This window comes from Dendrobates tinctorius, unplaced genomic scaffold, assembly GCF_039654945.1.
Source record: "Dendrobates tinctorius isolate UK_male_01 unplaced genomic scaffold, ASM3965494v1 ptg000060l, whole genome shotgun sequence".
Taxonomy (NCBI): Eukaryota; Metazoa; Chordata; class Amphibia; order Anura; family Dendrobatidae; genus Dendrobates; species Dendrobates tinctorius.
The window spans coordinates 16,667,349-16,688,792 of NW_027361728.1; the positions used below are offsets into that span (position 1 = coordinate 16,667,349).

At 41.6% G+C, this 21,444-nt stretch overlaps 1 protein-coding gene across 4 annotated transcripts in view; it reads left to right on the top strand.

The window, feature by feature from the left end:
- MCF2L2 (MCF.2 cell line derived transforming sequence-like 2) overlaps nucleotides 1-21,444 on the top strand; it is a 474,009-nt gene that overhangs the window by 210,860 nt on the left and 241,705 nt on the right. For all 4 annotated transcript variants that reach the window (XM_073578748.1, XM_073578751.1, XM_073578750.1 and 1 more), the window contains exons 14-15: nucleotides 15,148-15,254; nucleotides 15,551-15,639. In XM_073578748.1, the coding sequence (XP_073434849.1) occupies nucleotides 15,148-15,254; nucleotides 15,551-15,639 (196 nt within the window). The remainder of the gene's footprint in view (nucleotides 1-15,147; nucleotides 15,255-15,550; nucleotides 15,640-21,444) is intronic.

A 21,444-nucleotide genomic window follows, 5' to 3' on the forward strand; every position in this document is an offset into this window, starting at 1 on the left:
TCTATATACGGTATGAGTCACCAAAGTGTAGACACTAGGGTGACCGGATCTCATATGGGGGGGGGAAAAATGTCAGAATCTTGTTCGTCTGGACCCCACAAAACGATTTCCCTTTCCAGATATTGAGATAGCCAAAATTTGAGCTCGATCAAACGACGTTAACCCGTGCCGCTCGTCGCTCAAAGTTTGAAAAAATCCAAATTGAGGTATTTTAAGATTTAGGTATTTTGCATAGTCTGTTAGACTATAAAGAATGTGACAACAACATTGCAGAAATAGCCCTGACCAAGTTTTCGAACCATTTGTGGTATTTGAATGCAGAGTTGGTGGTATTATCGTTTTTTGATCCCACCATTACAGACAATGAAAAGTTGTTAATGGCTAATAAATTGCTCAGTAGCACAGATGAACCATCAGAGCACGCTAACCTACATGAGTTGATAATTTTACATAGTTATCTAATCTATTCTAGAGCTTTTGTTAAAGTAGTTTTTGAAACGTCAGAATATAATGCTCGGCATTTGCTTACAACTTGCAGGACATATTGCTTTTGTTCTTCATCTTTTGTCAGAAGGTCGTTAAAGTCGGTTACTTCCTACCTCTTTTAATTTTTCTTTCCTAACTTTTGGATTTACAACCCTAGCGTGCTCTGATGGTTCATCTGTGCTACTGAGCAATTTATTAGCCATTAACAACTTTTCATTGTCTGTAATGGTGGGATCAAAAAACGATAATCCCACCAACTCTGCATTCAAATACCACAAATGGTTCGAAAATTTGGTCAGGGCTATTTCTGCAATGTTGTTGTCACATTCTTTATAGTCTAACAGACTATGCAAAATACCTAAATCTTAAAATACCTCAATTTGGATTTTTTCAAACTTTGAGCGACGAGCGGCACTGGTTAATGTCGTTTGATCGAGCTCAAATTTTGGCTATCTCAATATCTGGAAAGGGGAATCGTTTTGTGGGGTCCAGACGGACAAAATTCCGACATCGATTTTTTGCGGTCACCCTAGTAGACACATTTGCACAGAAAAAAACAGTGATCTAAAAAAAAGAGAAAATTGAGGGGAGATTAGTTTTGCCATTCACACTTCCTGACAGTGGAGGTTGGCACTCTAAGTTGAAACGGTATTTCACATCCGCTCTACACAGTGAGAGCCTGCGTATAACCTCCTATATACAGTATGAGCCCCATATAGTCTTCTATATAATAATAATAATAATAATTTTTATTTATATAGCGCCAACATATTCCACAGCACTTTACAATTAAGCGGGGACATGTACAGACAATAAATTCAATACAAGTTAAGACAATTCAAACAGTGACATTAGGAGTGAGGTCCCTGCTCGCAAGCTTACAATCTACAAGGATCAAGGAGCCCACACATAGCTACCTATATACAGTATGTGCCCCCATATAGCCTCCTATATGCAGTATGGGTCCGCATATAGCTCCCTTATATGCAGTATTTGCCCACATATAGTCTCCTATATACAGTCTGAGCCCCCCATATAGCCTCTTGTATACACAGTATGAGCCCCTATATAGCCTCCTATGTACAGTATGAGCCTCATATAGCCCCCTATATACAGAGCCACCATATAACTTCCTATATATAGTGTGAGCATGCACATAACCCTTCTATAGACAGTAAAAACACATAGTGACATACTCACCTCGCTCCCATTCCCCTGGCACTCTGCTCCGGTCTCCGAGGCGCCACTTCTACTGGCCAGAGTGTACATGCTAGCACGATGATGTCATCGCATATCACAGCAGAAGCGACGGGAGCTTCCCTGCAGCTACGCTGCAATTCTGCATTGTCAGCAGCGCAGTGCCAAGGAAGCTCCATGCCAGAATATGTGCACATCGGCGGTGCACAAAACATAATGAGGGCAGTCTGGCGACGGCCTCCCCTGGGGCAGCAACCCAGTTTGCCCTCCTAATAAATCGCCTATATGCTGGATTTGGTCACAGTGGGAGTATTGTTTACATTTGGTAAATGTTGTTTTTCAGCTAATTAATGTTATTAGCTAAAACAAATTAGTTTTGCAGTAGGGGATCATTAAAATTATTGGACCATTTGGTTTCTACAGCCTCTATGCATAACTGTACATAGCAGACTGCAGAATTATCAGTTAAATCTGTCAATGACTCGTTCTGAGCCCGATTGAGAGAAGTACCTTATTTAGAAAGCCTAGTAATGAATCGGTTATTAGATGCTCATCCGGATCACCTTGAGCTCTGTTATTACATTCACGGTTTGTTTTGATAGTAACCACAGTCCCGGAATCCAAACTAATGTAGACTTTATTACAGAGGTCAATGCACAAAAATCTTTATGACATCCAGGCAATGTTTTACATATGAAAGTATATTCTCAGTGGACAGTTCAAAGGAAAATAAATATTTCTGAGTTATCTTATTCAATGAAAATATTTAGCGCGTTAATAAGAAATTGCTTAGAATAGAGTGTTGGCATAGAAGAGACCACTCAGTATGTTTATGACCAATTACTGAGGCTGGTTTCACATTTGCGTCTGTGTGCGCAGCATTTGATCCGCATGTGTCATGCGTACATATATTTAACATGGTGTACGCAGGGACATGCATTTGCATGCGTATGCATGTGAGGTTTCGCGGTCTGCAGCAGTGTCCGGCAAACACAACATGTTGCATTTTTTGAGGCATCAAAAATCCGTCAAATATGCGCAAGCATGCGCATATGGATGAGTGCATCAAAAACGCATGTGTATGCAAGGACATGCATACACATTCATTATTCAAAATATATATACAGTTGTGGCCAAAAGTATTGACACCCCTGCAATTCTGTCAGATAATACTCAGTTTCTTCCTGAAAATGATTGCAAACACAAATTCTTTGTTATTATTATCTTCATTTAATTTGTCTTAAATGAAAAAACACAAAAAGAATTGTCCTAAAGCCAAATTGGATATAATTCCACACCAAACATAAAAAAGAGGGTGGACAAAGGTATTGGCACTGTTCGAAAAATCATGTGATGCTTCTCTAATTTGTGTAATTAACAGCACCTGTAACTTACCTGTGGCACCTAACAGGTGTTGGCAATAACTAAATCACACTTGCAGCCAGTTGACATGGATTAAAGTTGACTCAACCTCTATCCTGTGTCCTTGTGTGTACCACATTGAGCATGGAGAAAAGAAAGAAGACCAAAGAACTGTCTGAGGACTTGAGAAACCAACTTGTGAGAAAGCATGAGCAATCTCAAGGGCTACAAGTCCATCTCCAAAGACCTGAATGTTCCTGTGTCTACCGTGCGCAGTGTCATCAAGACGTTTAAAGCCCATGGCACTGTGGCTAACCTCCCTAGATGTGGACGGAAAAGAAAAATTGACAAGAGATTTCAATGCAAGATTGTGCGGATGTTGGATAAAGAACCTCGACTAACATCCAGACAAGTTCAAGCTGCCCTGCAGTCCGAAGGTACAACAGTGTCAACCTGTACTATCTGTCGGCGTCTGAATGAAAAGGGACTGTATGGTAGGAGACCCAGGAAGACCCCACATCTTTCCCCGAGACATAAAAAAGCCAGGCTGGAGTTTGCCAAAACTTACCTGAAAAAGCCTAAAACGTTTTGGAAGAATGTTCTCTGGTCAGATGAGACCAAAGTAGAGCTTTTTGGGCAAAGGCATCAACATAAAGTTTACAGGAGAAAAAAAGAGGCATTCAAAGAAAAAAAACACGGTTCCTACAGTCAAACATGGCGGAGGCTCCCTGATGTTTTGGGGTTGCTTTGCTGCCTCTGGCACTGGACTGCTTGACCGTGTGCATGGTATTATGAAGTCTGAAGACTACCAACAAATTTCGCAGCATAATGTAGGGCCCAGTGTGAGAAAGCTGGGTCTCCCTCAGAGGTCATGGGTCTTCCAGCAGGACAATGACCCAAAACACACTTCAAAAAGCACTAGAAAATGGTGTGAGAGAAAGCACTGGAGACGTCTAAGGTGGCCAGCAATGAGTCCAGACCTGAATCCCATAGATCACATGTGGAGACATCTAAAAATGGCAGTTTGGAGAAGGCTCCCTTCTAATATCAGGGACCTGGAGCTGTTTGCCAAAGAAGAATGGTCTAAAATTCCAGCAGAGCATTGTAAGAAACTCATTGATGGTTACCGGAAGCGGTTGGTCGCAGTTATTTTGGCTAAAGGTTGTGTAACCAAGTATTAGGCTGAGGGTGCCAATACTTTTGTCTGGCCCATTTTTGGAGTTTTGTGTGAAATGATCAATGTTTTGCTTTTTGCTTCATTCTCTTTTGTGTTTTTTTTTCATTTAAGGCAAATTAAATGAAGATAATAATACCAAAGAATTTGTGTTTGCAATCATTTTCAGGAAGAAACTGAGTATTATATGACAGAATTGCAGGGGTGTCAATACTTTTGGCCATAACTGTAGAAATCCCATGAGACACGCCCATTTTTGTCTGGTGTCATATCAAACACATGCGCATAAACAATGCAAACACATGCAAAAATGCATACAAACGCATGCACAAGCAGCGTTTTTTTGCCATGCGTAAGATGATGCGCACAAAAATTCTGCATAAACATGCGTTTTTCATGCGGATGCGGATGATACGCTGCGGACTCAAGCACGAATGTGAACCTAGCCTTAAAAAGACAAATTTTTAAAAAATGTTTCCCTTTATTACTCCTTAGAAATTATTATAATATTATTATAAAATAAGGGCTTGGTCAGCTTTAAATGGAAACTGTCCCTAGGTTTTGCTATATAATCTGAGCACACTGTCTTACAGAGGCAAATACCTTGATTACAGCGATGTGTCACTTATTTGCCTGTTTTGCTGTTTCGATACAATCAGCGTTTCATCAGCAAGAGATTATCATTGCAGGACAACTTGGCACGTGCAGGGTAGTCCAACCACTCCCCCAGCACTGATTACCATCTCTGTGTCACTATACAATGTACACAGAAAGCTGTGGTGTGGCAGGGGTTATAGACAGATCAACATCTGAGCTCTGCTAGATCAGCAACAGAGAAAATTGTAATGATCATAACTGATACACCCAGTAAACTAAGCGATAAATTGCTGCAATCAGGGTCTTTGTCCCTACCTCATGGTGCAGTCAGATTCCATAGCAAAATCCTGCTGACGGATTCACGTTAAAAGCCGCCCACATATACAGTACCTTCTATTTTAGCTGATGTGATTTGGGATACCAGGAAATCTGATTTGTGCAATAACTAGCTTATTTTGCGCTTCATAATATCTTGATCTTTCAATTAAAGGAGTTTTCCACTTTCAGGAAAGTGTTTCCCAATACCTAATATATCTGAAATAAATTCAGCAGGAATTCACATTCCCACAGTCTAGCGCCAGCTCCTCACTGCTTCTCCGGTTTCAGTGTTCTGGCAACACGCACCACCCATTGTAGCTAACCATTCCGCATTAGCCGCTGTGTCTAGATTGACGCCACGAGCCACGGTGCTCAGTGATTGGCTGGAGCGGTGACGTGCACCGCTGACATAACGTCACCGCTATAGCCAAAGCACAGAGACCAGAGCAGCAGCAGGGAGTTGGTGAATGGGTTCAGTAGTACTTCATCAGCAGTGGGGGAGAAAAATAAGAGAAAAAGAAAAATGCAGAGGTTGTTGAGTTATAATAAAAACACTACTCGCCGTGGGAGAGAGTCTGGACACAGATGAAAGCTAGCACTTAACCGCCTCTGTTCTTCACTTCTCTGTGGAGGATGGAAAATCTGCTAGACAGGAAAGTTCAATCCCACTTTGCGATAACATTCGGTATGTTTTCTGTAACCACCTAGGCTTGCTGCCTTCTATAGTACTTTCCATATTAGTCATGTGCCGCAGGAGTTTTGCACTGAATATACTGGCATCTTCGGAAACGACATTTTTTTCAAACCGAACTGTTCATACTAAATATTGCAATTCAGAGTATTAACCATTTTTTGTTGCAGTGATATTGTATTTTTGGAAAATGCATATATGGATAAATCTGAGCAATAAAAGCATAAATCACAAGCATTGGCCCCGATTTCTCTTTTTGGATGAATTAAAAGAAGCTTGTACGCTTGAATCTGCGTTCTGGGTATTACCCTGTTAGCGGCACATAAACCACCTGTATCCAGCCCGTCCATGGCTTTACTTTTAATAAGGACACTGTTAGGCTTACCCAAATTAATCCGTGAGAAACAAGGATATTAGTTTTTAGTAAACACAGCTGCGCCGGAGCAATTTCTGTTCACATTTTCCATCATCCACAATTTGTGTTCACATGTTTACACTCTTTCAATTCACTTCTGTACTTAATACGTGTAATGCTTTGATACTTCAAACTCAAGAAGTGGAATAAGAGGAGTTTCTGCATTTGGCGAATTGTTGACCAAACACAAGATAAGTTGATAATGGCTCCAATAGTGTTTCTCCTCCGTGAAGCTCAGGAAGAGACATGGCACACTGAGGAGCCCGGTAACCTCTAGGGCTCCTTGGTTGCGATCTTAATGTACCTAAATTGAAGATGCCATTCAAAAAAAAAAATGTTTTTAACAATTCAAAAAATTTAAGGTATTAATAGTTTATTTTTTTTAACTAATATTGTCTGTTTTTAATGAAGTAATATATGAAAAATAATCGAAAAAGTTGTGAGGTTTTCCAGTTTGAAACGCTAGGGGGAGCAGCTGCTGAAGTTTGCCATGAAAATACTGTATAGTGTACAACTAGCTCACCCTTACGACTGCAGTAAATGTGGGCGGGACATGCTCACGGGTGTGACGTCACTCCTCTCCTCCCCTTCTGGGCGCGTATACAAGGATAAGGGAGGATGAAGTGAAGGATCACAGGTCAGAGACACTTTGTTGTTTTTTGCGACTGCAAAGTGCTTCGATTAGATACGCAGTGTGTTAACAGATTTACTTGGGTACAAAGCAGCAATTTGAGCGGGCACTATCAATTAAATAAGCAAGGGGATCACCAGATGCATAAATTCAAACTATTACCAAACTAGAAAAAAGTACATGCATCAAAGGATTGGGATCACCACTTCAATAATTTGATTCAAAAATAACAATTTTTATTGTAAACACAACCTTGAGGAAGACACATTAGGTGTCGATACGCGTGGGTCTTAGCACCCACACAGTCTGGCTTATGTCTCACCTACTCTATTGTGTATCTGACTTAGTGACGACTGACCTAGCAGTAGTGGGGTAAAGTATAGAGAACTGCTGTGTGGCCTCTGGAGTATTTGACTCACTATTGTTGGATCACTTACCTTTTTGCACCTTAATGATTTGGTGTTCCATTGGAACTAGATATCTAACGCTATAAAGTGTATATGATATTGGATCCTTATTGAATTTGGTGTGCATCAGGATCTGTAATTAGTCTGTCAAACAGCATGCATATATGGTATATAGATCATTTGATTGTGTGACACATGTGCCATCAGATTAGACTGTGTGGGATCTTTTCTGAGTATTTTACTCTTAGATTCTTTGGACCCAAATCCTCTGTCCTTTTTTCTTGGGATTTTAAATGTTTTTAACAATCTGTATGTGGTGTTTACAATAAAATTGTTATTTCTGAATCAAATTATTGTGGTGATCCCTATCCTTTGATGCATGTACTTTTTTCTGGTTTGGTAGTAGATACGCAGTGTGTAACACGCGCTGGGATTAGATACAGGGCTCAGTGTAGTGAATCACATGATGGGATTAGATATAGGGATCAGTGGAGTGTATCACACAGGATGAGATTAGATACATAATATCTAATGTATGGAATGTTTGACATTGCTCCATCCACTTATATGGGAGCAGTGGGGTAATGTGTGGCACCACTCCATCCACTTATAGGGGAGCAGCGGTAATGTGTGACACTGCACTGTCCACTTCTAGGGGAGCAGCGATAATGTGTGATGCATCTCTGTCCACTTCTCCGGGAGCAGTGGTGTAATGTGGTGGGCATTAGATACAGGCCTCTGGGGCGCACCACACATGATGGCATTAGATACACTGATATAGCAAAGTTATGTCAGTGGTCAGAGCACTGCAGCATGATGATAACTCTGCTGTGCTCTGACCATAGTGGCAGCACGGAGCACTAATCAGCAGTCTGGTATTGTACTACTGTCAGCTGTTAAGGGCCCCGTCACAAATAGCGATCTTGCTAGCGAGATCGCTGCTGAGTCACAAGTTTTGTGACACAACAGCAATCTCACCAGCGAGATCGCTGTGTGTGACAGCGATCAGCGACCGGCCCCCCTGCCGGTATCGCTGATCGCTGCAAGAAACCTCTGGACATTTTTTTCGTCGCTGATCTCCCGCTGGCCAGCACGCATCGCTGCATGTGACAGGCGGGAGACCAGCGATCAGCTGGTAACTAATGTACACATCGGGTATCCAAGGGACGCGCGTCCCTTGGATACCCGATGTGTACGTTAGTTACCAGCGAGTTACAGTTGCCCGCGGAGTGTGTACCTGCCGCCGCACGCTGGGGACCAGGAGGCAGCAGGACGCCGCCAGGAGAGGCCGGGGATGCAGGCGCGCCCTCTGCTGGTGGAGGACTGGAACAGCAGGCACACTTGTCCGCTGCTCCCGGGCTCGCTCCTCACCTCGGCGTGCTGATTGCTGGTGAAGCTGTCTGTGTGACAGCTCACCAGGGATCACATAGCGATTTACCAGCGATCCTGACACGTTGATATTGTTGTCGGGATCGCTGGTAAGTCGCTATGTGTGACTCCAGCTTAACACTGCTTCAGATACTGCTTGCACTGAGTACTGTGGGCGGTGACATGGGGAAAGTCAAGCATAGCTGCGGGCTTCAAAAAAATGTTGCCCATCTCCTCCCACAGCTGTGACCTAGACAGCCCAGGTCACAGCTGGAGGCAGCCACAATACAGGACACCGACCACAGTCTCCTATGTACAGGGGCTGCCGTATTTGAGGTGTCTTAAGTGTCCTGCTCAGACACACACCACCTAATGCAAATGGTAGCCCCCAATGGCTGAAGAAGCTAATAAATAAAATAAGTTAAATTAATACATTTTATTTTGTATTCAAAATAATTGAGTACATAATTAGTAATGCAAATATAAAAATTGCAGCAACAACCCTTTAAAGAAAATAGTAACCATGATTTAAATCTACCCTTCAAAGAAAACAACAGAACACAATCTTTATAAATGGATACAGGTTACACAAAAATTAAAGAAATTTTATTTATTTTATTTATAATTGAATATAATCTATGCTATATTTTATGTACACACTTTTCTAAAACTGACCATACACAAGACAGCTGTGTGCCAGCTCTCCCAACTCCCCCATATACATGAACACTCGGGCCGAGCGTTCATGTATTTTCCACAGGGAAAGAGAAGAAAGCTACTGTCACCTGAAAAAAACGCTATTAACCTGACATGTTTGGTGTCTATGAACTCGTAATGACCTGGAGAATCATAATGGCAGGTCAGTGTTAGCATTTAGTGAACATGGTAAAAAAAAAAGTAAAACAAAAAAGAGTGGGATTGCACTTTGTTTTGCAATTTCACCGCACTTGGATTTTTTTTTTTTTCCAGTTTTCTAGTACACAACATGGTAAAATCAATGGTGTCATTCAAAAGTACAACTTGTCCCGCAAAAAATAAGCTCTCACACGGCCATAATGACAGAAAAATAAAAAAGTCATGGCTCTAAGAAGAAGGGGAGCAAAAAACTAAAACGCAAAACCGAAAATACCTCCGGTCATGAAGGGGTTAAAGGGGTTCTGTTGTGTAACATTTTATTTAGGCTTTAGGCTTGCAGACTTCTAAAATAAACTGAACTTTTACGCGATGGCCTTCCTCCACTGCTCCAGTTTTTGCTGATTGACTGCTGTAATGACATCATTTCTACAGGGCTCGTAATTGCTGCACTTATTCACAAGATTCAGCCTCTTTAAGCTGCTAACTTTTGGTATTCCTTTAAAGCGAATCTGTCCCCACCTGGATGCTTTTAAGCTATTATTATGGGCATACAGGTAATAGAATGGTTAAAATAGTCTTCCCTATATGCCTTATAGATGCACCTTGACTCGCCGATGCCTGCGCAGAAGCAGGATGAAGACACTGCCCATAGAAGGGCTGATAAGGAACTCCGAACAGCGTGAATGCGGGGCACAGGCGTGACGTGCATGGGAGGGCAGTGGTATTATAATGCCGTCAGGAGGCAGAGATTTCTTCCAGGCACCATACGCCCCAGAGCCTGGAAGAAATCATTAACACAAAACATTAAAACTCGATCTCTCCACAAATAGACCACAGCTATGAGGCATACAGGTAAGACTATTTTAACTATTCTATTACCTGTATGCCCATAGTAATAGTTTGAAAGCATCTCACGGGGTGGCAGATTTCCTTTAAAATGCTTAGACTTAGGGTATGTGCACACGTAAACATTTTTTCACGTTTTTTAAGCGTTTTTTACCAAAAAAAAGCTTACAAAATGCTTAAAAGAAGCATCCCATTCATTTTAATGAATTCTGCACTTTTTGTGCACATTGATGCGTTTTTTTCCGTGAAAAAAACACATCGCGGTAAAAAACGCAGCATGCTCATTAATTTCGCGGAAAAATCCGCATTTCTAGCTATTTTCTATGAGACTGGGGACGCTCCGGAAAAAAACGCATAAAAAAGCACGTTTTTGCGCAAAAAACGCGTAGAAAAAACATGCGTTTTCTGGGAAGGCGTGGTGTCCAGTCAGGAATTTTCTGCATACGTGTGCACATAGCCTTAGACATTACTTAGCACTAGAAAACCATTTTATAAGGACTGACAGCTGATGAGCAGAATATATCATACACTTGCTGCATGATTACAGCCATATATATGTTTCAGAGATAAACAGTTTAAAAACCCCTGGAGACCAAGCCGCATGGAAACTAGTCAGACAGGTGGGTCCTTGGTAGCTTCTCCCCACTGAGTGGTAGGTCTCTCCCTGCATGCATGCCTAGGGAGAGACTTGTCACACCAGGGAAGCAGGAAGGAAGAAACCACCCATGTAGCTTAATCTCTGGCGGCTTGTAAACTACTGCTGCAGCATTTCAGAATGAAACATAAAGGTGCTTCTCACAAAATATAGAATATCATCAAATGTTAATTTATTTCAGTTCTTCAATACAAAAAGTGAAACTCATATTACCGTATATACTCGCCTATAAGCCGAGATAGTCAGCCGATTTTTGGGGGCTGAAAGTCCCCCTTTCGGCTTGTACGCGAGTCATATACCGGGGGTCGGCCGGGCGGGGGTGTAGGAGATCATACCTCTCCTAGCATGTCTCTTGCAGCCCCCCGTGCTTATTCCATCTTCTCCTCGCTGTTTTTCCTGCTTTCAGCGGTCACGTGGTGCCGCTCATTACATATGCATATGTGCAGCATTATAAGGGGCCACTAATAACTGTGCATCATTGTAAGGGGCCGCTCACTGTGCAGCATTATAAGGGGCCACTAATCACTGTGCATCATTGTAAGGGGCCGCTCACTGTGCAGCATTATAAGGGGCCACTAATAACTGTGCATCATTGTAAGGGGCCACTCACTGTGCAGCATTATAAGGGAAGTAGCTTCGGCATTTTCCACCCTAGGCTGATACGCGAGTCAATAAGTTTTCCCAGTTTTTTGTGACAAAATTAGGGGGGTTGGCTTATACATGGGTCGGCTTATACACGAGTATATACGGTGTATAGTCATTACAGAGTGATCTATTTCAATTGTTTTCTTTCTGTTAATGTTGATGATTATGGCTTACAGTCAATGAAAACCCAAAAGTCATTATCTCAGTAAATTAGAATAATTAACAAAAAACACCTGCAAAGACTTCCTAAGCATTTAAAAAGGTCCCTTAGTCTGTTTCAGTTGGCTCCACAATCATGGGGAAGACTGCTGACTTGACAGATGTCCTGAAGGCAGTCATTGACACACTCCAAAAGGAAAGTAAATTTTGCATTTCATTTGGAAATGAAAATCCAGGAGTCTGGAGGAAGAGTGGAAAGGCACACAATCCAAGCTGCTTGAGGTCTAATGTGAAGTGTCCACAATCAGTGATGGTTTGGGGAGCCATGTCATCTGCTGGTGTAGGTCCACTGTGTTTTATCAAGACCAAAGTCAGCGCAGCCGTCTACCATGAAATTTTAGAGCACTTCATGCTTCCCTCTGCCGACAAGCTTTTTGGAGATGGAATTTCATTCTCCAGCAGGACTTACCACCTGGCAACACTGTCAAAAGTACTATTACCTGGTTTAAAAACAACAGTATCACTGTGCTTCATTGGCCAGCAAACTCGTCTGACCTTAAAGGGAAACTGTCACCTCGTTTTGCCGCTATAAGATGCGGCCACTGCCTTTTGGGGCTTATCTACAGCATTCTATAATGCTATAGATCAGTCCCCGGTCCGACCTGAAAGGGAAGAAATACAAGTTTTATTATACTCACCTGGGGGGCGGTCCGGTCCGATGGGTGTTGAAGGTACGGGTGTGATGCCTCCCATCTTCATACAATGTCGTCATCCTGCTTGCTTCGTGCCGCGCTCCTGCGCAGGCGTACTGATCTGCCCCTGTTGAAGGCAGATGGGAGGCGCTGGACTCAGGACCTGTGACACCCATTGGACCAGACCGCAGCGGACCGCCCCCCCGGGTGAGTATAATTAAACTTGTTTGTAGATAAGCCCGAAAGGCAGTGGCCGCATCTTATAGCGGCAAAACAAGGTGACAGGTTCCCTTTAACCCCATAGAGAATCTATGGGGTATTGTCAAGAGGAAGATGAGAGACACCAGACCCAACAATGCAGACGAGCTGAAAGCAACCTGGGCTTCCATAACATCTCAGCAGTGCCACAGGCTTTTGGATTTTAAAACCATTTTTCAAGCTGGTGTTGTAAAGTATTCTAATTTAATGAGAAAATGACTTTTGAGTTTTCATTGGCTGTAAGCTATAGTCATTAAAATTAACAGAAATAAACACTTGAAATACTGTAGCTCACTCTGTTTGTAATGAGTTTCACTTTTTGTATTGAAGAACTGAAATAAATTAACTTTTTGATGATATTCTAATTTTGTGAGAAGCACCTGTACATGGTTGAACTGATACAGCCCTGGTCTGATACATGATGCTCGTGGTTTGAGCTGCATGTACAGTGGGTGCGAAAAGTATTCAGACCCCTTTAAATTTTTAACTCTTTGGTTCATTGCAGACATTTGGTGAATTCAAAAAAGTTCTTTTTCTCATTAATGTATACTCTGCACCCCATCTTTACTGAAAAAAAACAAATGTAGAAATTTTTGCAAATGTATTAAAAAGAAAACCTGAAATATCACATGATCATAAGTATTCAGACCATTTGCTCAGTATTGAGTAGAAGCACTCTTTTGAGCTAGTACAGCCATGAGTCTTCTTGGGAATGATGCAACAAGTTTTTCACACCTGGATTTGGGGATCCTCTGCCATTCTTCCTTGCAAATCCTCTCCAGTTCCATCAGGTTGGATGGTGAACGTTGGTGGACAGCCATTTTCAGGTCTCTCCAGAGATGCTCAATTGGGTTTAGTTCAGGGCTGTGGCTGGGCCAGTCAAGAACGGTCACAGAGTTGTTCTGAAGCCACTCCTTTGTTATTTAAGCTGTGTGCTTAGGGTCATTGTTTTGTTGAAAGGTGAACCTTCGGCCAAGTCTGAGGTCCAGAGCAATCTGGAAGAGGTTTTCATCCAGGATATCTCTGTACTTGGCCGCATTCATGTTTCCTTCAATTGCAACCAGTCGTCCTGTCCCTGCAGCTGAAAAACACCCCCCATAGCATGATGCTGCCACCACGTTTCACTGTTGGGATTGTATTGGGTAGGTGATGAGCAATGCCTGGTTTTCTCCACACATATCGCTTAGAATTATCACCAAAAAGTTCTATCTTTGTCTCATCAGACCAGAGAATCTTATTTCTCATAGTCTGGGAGTCCTTCTTGGTTTTTTTTTAGCAAACTCTATGCAGGCCTTCATATGTCTGGCATTGAGGAGAGGCTTCCTTCGGGCCACTCTCCCATAGAGGCCTGACTGGTGGAGGGCTGAAGTGATAGTTGACTTTGTGGAACTTTCTCCCATCTCCCTACTGCATCTGTGGTGCTCAGACACAGTGATCTTGGGTTTCTTCTATACCTCTCTCACCAAGGCTCTTCTCCCATGATTGCTCAGTTTGGTTGGACGGGAGTCTAGGAAGACTTCTGGTGGTCCCAAACTTCTTCCATTTAAGGATTATGGAGGTCACTGTGCACTTAGGAACCTTGAGTACTGCAGAAATTCTTTTGTAACCTTGGCCAGATCTGTGCCTTGCCAAAATTCTGTCTCTGAGCTCCTTTGCCAGTTCCTTTGATCTCATGATTCTCATTTGGTCTGACATGCACTGTGAGGTCTTATATAGACAGGTGTGTGCCTTTACAAATCAAGTCCTATCAGTTTAATTAAATACATATGGACTCCAGTGAAGGAGTAAAACCATCCCAAGGAGGATCACAAGGAAATGGACAGCATGTGGCTTAAATATGAGTGTCTGAGTACTTATAACCATGTGTTATTTCAGTTTTTCTTTAATAAATTTGCAAAAATTTCTACATTTGTTTATTTTCAGCCAAGATGGGGTGCAGAGTGTACATTAATGCGAAAAAAATGAACTTTTTTTTTAATTTACCAAAAGGCTGCAATGAAACAAAAAGTGAAAAATTTAAAGGGGTCTGAATATTTTCCGTATCCACTGTATCTGCTGTCAGGTTCCCCTATAACCAAAGAGAGCAGGCCTTCCCATATGATTATAAGATGGTCACATGTCTACAAAAGATATTGTAACTCATACTTTGCTTTAATATTATTATAACCATTGTTATATACTTATATGTTTATGAACATGTGATATCATGGTAATGAGATTGTTGTTGTGAATGTATTCAGATAGCTAAATTAAAAACTGAAAAACTAATTACGGTACTTGATCAGGTTACAAACGTGAATAAAAATATCACGTGGATACATGGCTTAAACATTAGTAGTTAGGAAGTTAATAATGTGTAAAATATATATATATATATATTTTTTTTCTTAGCGACCACTCGAAGAGCTCCAGATATTCCCTCTGCACCTCCAAAGTCACTGTCCGAAGCTGATCTGTCAAGAAAACGAAACAATAAAAAGGCAAAAGGTGGCATAAAGGTAAAGCGATATGTTTAACTACATTCTTCCTGTCATTGTTGGGTCGTTTCTTAGAATAGGGACAAAAGAGTTGGAAAGTAATATTTGCTGATCTTTAGGCAGGACAAGGTATTACAGTACATGCTTTCTTTTTTTCATGAACGTTTTCTTTAACAAAACTCTATAGACAATTGCTAACAATCTAAGAGGCAGAAGTAAAGTGCGGGGTTAGGCTTCTTTCCGGCCTTTGTGACTCTGATTAGAGCGGGATGGAAGTGTTCATTTAATTTATAGCTCTCATTTGCCATAAACTCTAGATTGAAGTCATGCATGAAGCAAGTCAAGGTGGGACAAGCCGATCCTTAGTGATGAGTGAAAGTGAGGAGAATCTTTGCACTAGAAAAAGGTAGGCCAATAACCAGCATGGTGATTTTTCATTTTTCTTCTTTCAGCTCATTATTATTATTGACTGCCTATGTTTCAAGAAATATTGAACATATGTCATGCATACAAGAAGGCACTATTTTACAAAAGAAAACATGCCAGCTTTCAATGAAAGGTTATGGAATCATTTTTTACCAAACCTTGTATCAGATAGGTCATTACAAAATGTTTGTTTTGTGTTGACTGCTGGACTATAGTGCATTACTTATATCTAGAGCCACCATCATGAATGTGAAGACCCTGTACATTGAAATTGTATGTGCCCCCATAGCGCTAATTAGTGGGGGAGGAGGTAGGCAGAAAAGACAAAATAGCTGAAGTTAAGAGAACGACATACATAGATGTCTATTCTTGCTTAAAAGAATAAAATGCTACAGATTTTGTGGAAACATCTATTATTTTGCGCTGCAGAATTGCTAATTCAGCCCTACCCCCACCTAAACTACTTTTCAAAAGTGGTAGGAGAAATGGCTGGTTTGGAGCATGAGGACAGGCCCACCCTACCCCAGCACTGACAAATTATGTATAATTTACATAATTTATAGCATGGTAATGTTTTAGACTGTGGTCCCAGCTCTCTTCAGGTCATTGACCAGGTCCTCCCGTGTAGTTCTGGACTGTACCCTGACCTTTCTCGAATCATCCTTACTCAACTAGGTGAGATTGTGCATTGAGCCCCAGACACAGGAAGATTGACAGTCATCTTGTGTTTATTCCATTTTCTAATAATTGCACCAACAGTTGTGGCTTCTCACAAAGCTGCTTGCCTATTGTCCTACTGTAGCCCAGCCTCTGGCAGGTATACACTTTTATCCCTGGTGTCCTTGGATAGCTCTTTGGTCTTGGCCATGGTGGAATGTGATCGAGTGTGTAGACCGGTATCTTTTATAAGTAATGACTTCAAACAGGTGCACTTATACAGATGAGTGCAGAGTAGGAGGACTTCTTAAAAAAAACATGTCTGTGAGAGCTAGAATTCTTGCTGGTTGGTAGGTGATCAAATACTTATTTCATGTAATAAAATGCAATTTATTTAAAAATCATATAAAAACCAGAAAATTGCATTGTATTTTTAGATCCTGTCTCTCAGTTGAAGTGTACTTACCATATAAATTACAGACCTCTCCATTCTTTGTAGGTGGGAAAACTTGCTAAATCAGTGGTGTATTACTTATTTTCCCACTGTATGCATCAAGGTGCAGAGATGGATTTATAACATATAAATTGCTGGTGCAAAATCTAATTACATGTTCTGCACTTATAGTGTTATGCTGTGACTGAAGACTCCCAGAACTGAGTGGTTTCCACCCCGACGCGTGTTTCATCACCTCATGACAAAGGCAATTGCCGTATCGCTTCTCAGAGTAGAAGGGGGGGGGGGGGGAGGTAGAAGTGTAAGCAGACCCAGAAATCAGCTTCCTTTTAATTTTAAGATATTACAGGGTCTTTTCTTTACAATAGCCTGTGCTATTAATTTATACATAGTGTGTTATGCAAATTGTCTCTTCAGAGAGGAAGAGGACTAGAAGTCTAGGGCCACCTATTGGAGGCAGTGATCCTAAAAGTCAATATTGACTCTTTGAAGAGCCTTGCAATATGGCTAAGGGTAAAAACCAAACCAGAATCTCAATTTGCATACAATGTGTTTCAGGGTGTTGTGTTTCATCATTGCAAAGTAGGAGATCTGATTTGACCAGGTGAGAGGTTCTGGACTGGAGTGTAAGGGGAAACATTTCTCCTTGTTGAGAGTAACAAGCAAAGTCTGGCATGTCAGTGAGAGGAGCCTTATAAGCCATGCATGCAAAAATTTTTGAAATTCAATTCATTTTTAACGCTTACAGTATGTAACAAGACAAAATACAACCATCCATTTAGATATGCAGACATGTTGTTTATAACGTACAGATTTTGGCGAAGGGGGTGGGTTTTGGGGTTGTTACCTCAGCTGGATCCTGTGAATTCATATGTTATCTACTGAGTGGCTAGGCTCATCTTGCAAGAGCTGTGAGGTGTGCTTCTAGGGCAAACAGATGTCTTCACCATCCTGTCACAGCATGCATAACACAGAAACACGCACGCTGTTCGACTGAGCCATCATGTATTTTCCACTGGGAAAGAAGAAATCCACTGCCAGACTCCTTTGGCAGTGACTTACAAGTGCTTCTCACTAAATTAGAATATCATCAAAAAGTTAATTTATTTCAGTTATTCAATACAAAAAGTGAAACTCATTATATAGTCATTACAAACATAATGATCTATTTCAAGTGTTTATTTCTGTTAATGTTGATGATTATGGCTTACTGCCAATGAAAACCCAAAAGTCATTTTCTAAGTAAATTAGAATTCTTTAAAACAGCAGCTTGAAAAATTTTAAAATCTGAAATGTTGGCCTACTGAAATGTATGTTCAGTAAATGCACTCAATACTGGGTCAGGGCCCTTTTGCATCAGTGCGGCATGGCTTGCAAGCGATCAGCCTGTGGCACTGCTGAGGTGTTATGAAAGCCCAGGTTGCTTTGATATCAGCCTTCAGTTTGTCTGCATTGTTGAGTCTTGTGTCTCTCATCTTTCTCTTGACAATACCCCATAACTTCACACTAGACCTCAAGCAGCTTGGATTGTGTGCCTCTCCACTCTTCCTCCAGACTCTATGACCTTGATTTCCAAATGAAGTTCAAAATTGACTTTCATCTGAAAACAACACCTTGGCCCACTGAGCAACAGTTCAGTTCTTTTTTTTCCTTGGCCCAGGTAAGATGCTTCTTGCATAGTCCATTGGTCATGAGTGGCTTGACAAGGAATGCGACACTTGTTGCCCATGTCCTGGATACGTCTGTGTGTGGTGGCTCTTGAAGCAATGACTCTAGCAGCAGTCCACTCCTTGTGAATCTCCCCCAAGATTTTGAATGGCCTTTTTTTAACAATCCTTTCAAGGCTGTGGCTATCCCAGTTGTTTGTGCACCTTTTTCTTTCACACCCTTTCCTTCCACTCAACTTTCCATTAATATGCTTGGATACAGCATTCTGTGAACAGCCAGCTTCTTTAGCAATGACCTTTTGTGGCTTACCTTCCTTGTGGAGTGTGTCAATGACTGCCGTCTGGACATCTGTCAAGTCAGCAGTCTTCCCCATGATTGTGGAGCCAACTGCAACAGACTAAGGGACCTTTTTAAACACTTAAACACCTGTAAAGGCTTCCTAATTATTCTAATTTACTGAGATAATGACTCTTGGGTTTTTATCGGCTCTAAGACAATCATTAATATAAACAGAAATAAACACTTGAAATAGATCATTCTGTGTGTAATGACTATATATGAGTTTTCACTTTTTGTATTGAAGAACTGAAATTAACTTTTTGATGATATTCTATTTTAGTGAGAAGCACTTGTATTTCCCTTTCTCCCATGAAAACAAAAAGGTGTTGTTACTTGGTTGTCCAGTCCTGCCGAGATCAGCGGGTTCAGCCATCTCATCTAATTTCTACAAGAGTCTTAGGAGTTTTTTTTTTTCTTTTATTAAGCCCTTAGGCTGGTTTCACATTTGCGTTTTTTAGCGCTGGAAAAAAACGCTAACCTGCGCATGCGTTTTTTCCCCTATCTTTAACATGGGTGCGCATACCTGCGCGCTTGTAAGCGCATGTATGCGATTTTCATGCGCTGCGTTTTTTTGGGGTGTGCGATTGGATTTTCCAGACGCATCATGTTGCATTTTTTGGCCCTGCAAAAAAGCGCATGCGCACATATGCGCACGTTTTGCGCTAAAAATGGCCATTATAGCCTATGGATGCGCATATGTGCGCACTGGCATGCTCATGTAAGCGTTTTTTTGCATATGCGTTTTTTTTTTTTAACCATGGAATTTAGGGGTTTGAGTTAGAGTTAGGGTTAGTTAAGGGGGTTTAGGGTCAGGGTTAGGGTTGGGTTTTGGGTCAGGGTTAGGGTTTAGTATGGTTTGGTTAAGGGTTAGGGTCAGGGTTAGGGTCAGGATTAGGGTTAAGTATGGTTTTGTTAAGGGTTAGGGTCAGGGTTAGGGTCAGGGTTAGGGTCAGGGTTAGGGTTAAGTATGGTTTTGTTAAGGATTAGGGTCAGGGTTAGGGTCAGGATTAGGGTTAAGTATGGTTTTGTTAAGGGTTAGGGTCAGGGTTAGGGTTAAGTATGGTTTTGTTAAGGATTAGGGTCAGGGTTAGGGTCAGGATTAGGGTTAAGTATGGTTTTGTTAAGGGTTAGGGTCAGGGTTAGGGTCAGGGTCAGGGTTAGGGTCAGGGTTAGGGTCAGGGTTAAGTATGGTTTTGTTAAGGATTAGGGTCAGGGTTAGGGTCAGGATTAGGGTTAAGTATGGTTTTGTTAAGGGTTAGGGTCAGGGTTAGGGTTAGGGTCAGGGTTAGGGTTAGGGTCAGGATTAGGGTTAAGTATGGTTTTGTTAAGGGTTAGGGTCAGGGTTAGGGTTAGGGTCAGGGTTAGGGTCAAGTATGGTTTTGTTAAGGATTAGGGTCAGGGTTAGGGTCAGGATTAGGGTTAAGTATGGTTTTGTTAAGGGTTAGGGTCAGGGTTAGGGTTAGGGTCAGGGTTAGTTAGGGTTTAGGGTTTGGGTTAGGGTTAAGTATGATTTGGTTAAGGGTTAGGGTCAGGGTCAGGGTTAGGGTTAGTTAGGGTTTAGGGTTTGGGTTAGGGTTAAGTATGATTTGGTTAAGGGTTAGGGTCAGGGTTAGGGTCAGGGTTAGGGTTAGGGTCAGGGTTAGGGTTAGTAAAGTCATGGTTTGGGTAGTGTGAGGGGCCACCTAAAAATGTTGGAAAAAAACGCAAACGCGGTAAAAACGCGCTAAAAACGCATACAAACGCATAAAAACGCTGCGTTTTTTTCATGCATGCTCATAAAAATGCTTGAAAAAAACGCAGCAGTTGTATGCTTATGTATGCGTTTTTTCAATGCTTTTTTTGCGGGAAAAACGCGCTGCAAAAAAAAGCAAGTGTGAAACTAGCCTTAGCTTTGCAGACTTGTACATCTACAAATTTTGGAGAACGCAGGGCCGAGGGGTTAGGGTTAGGGTTAGTAAAGTCATGGTTTGGGTAGTGTGAGGGGCCACCTAAAAATGTTGGAAAAAAACGCAAACGCGGTAAAAACGCGCTAAAAACGCATACAAACGCATAAAAACGCTGCGTTTTTTTCATGCATGCTCATAAAAATGCTTGAAAAAAATGCAGCAGTTGTATGCTTATGTATGCGTTTTTTCAATGCGTTTTTTTGCGGGAAAAACGCGCTGCAAAAAAAAGCAAGTGTGAAACTAGCCTTAGCTTTGCAGACTTGTACATCTACAAATTTTGGAGAACGCAGGGCCGAGGGGAGTTGTTTATTTTCCTCTGATGGATTCTGTGAACTTTTTAGGTGTTCTCTTATCTACTGCAATGGCAGGCTCATCTTGCAAGAACTGTGATGTGTGCTGTCAGGCAAAATTATGTCTTCCCTATCCCCAATCACAGCACAAAGCTCACACAGACATGGAGAGGTACTGCCCCTGCACCCTCTTCTGCAGTCTTCTGTCTACCGTTCTACATTATGCAGATATTTTTAGAAGTTGTATGAAAATTTCTAATGGGCAGGGAAGGAACCGCTGGTAGGGTAGAAAAATACAAAATACATAACAATTTCCACTATTTAAACACCCATGCAACAAGAAAACAAAAACATTAAATATGCTTCAATGGTAATTTATAGTCAAAATAGACCTCCACGGTCTGGCATACAGATTTCTCATCCTTGGAAGC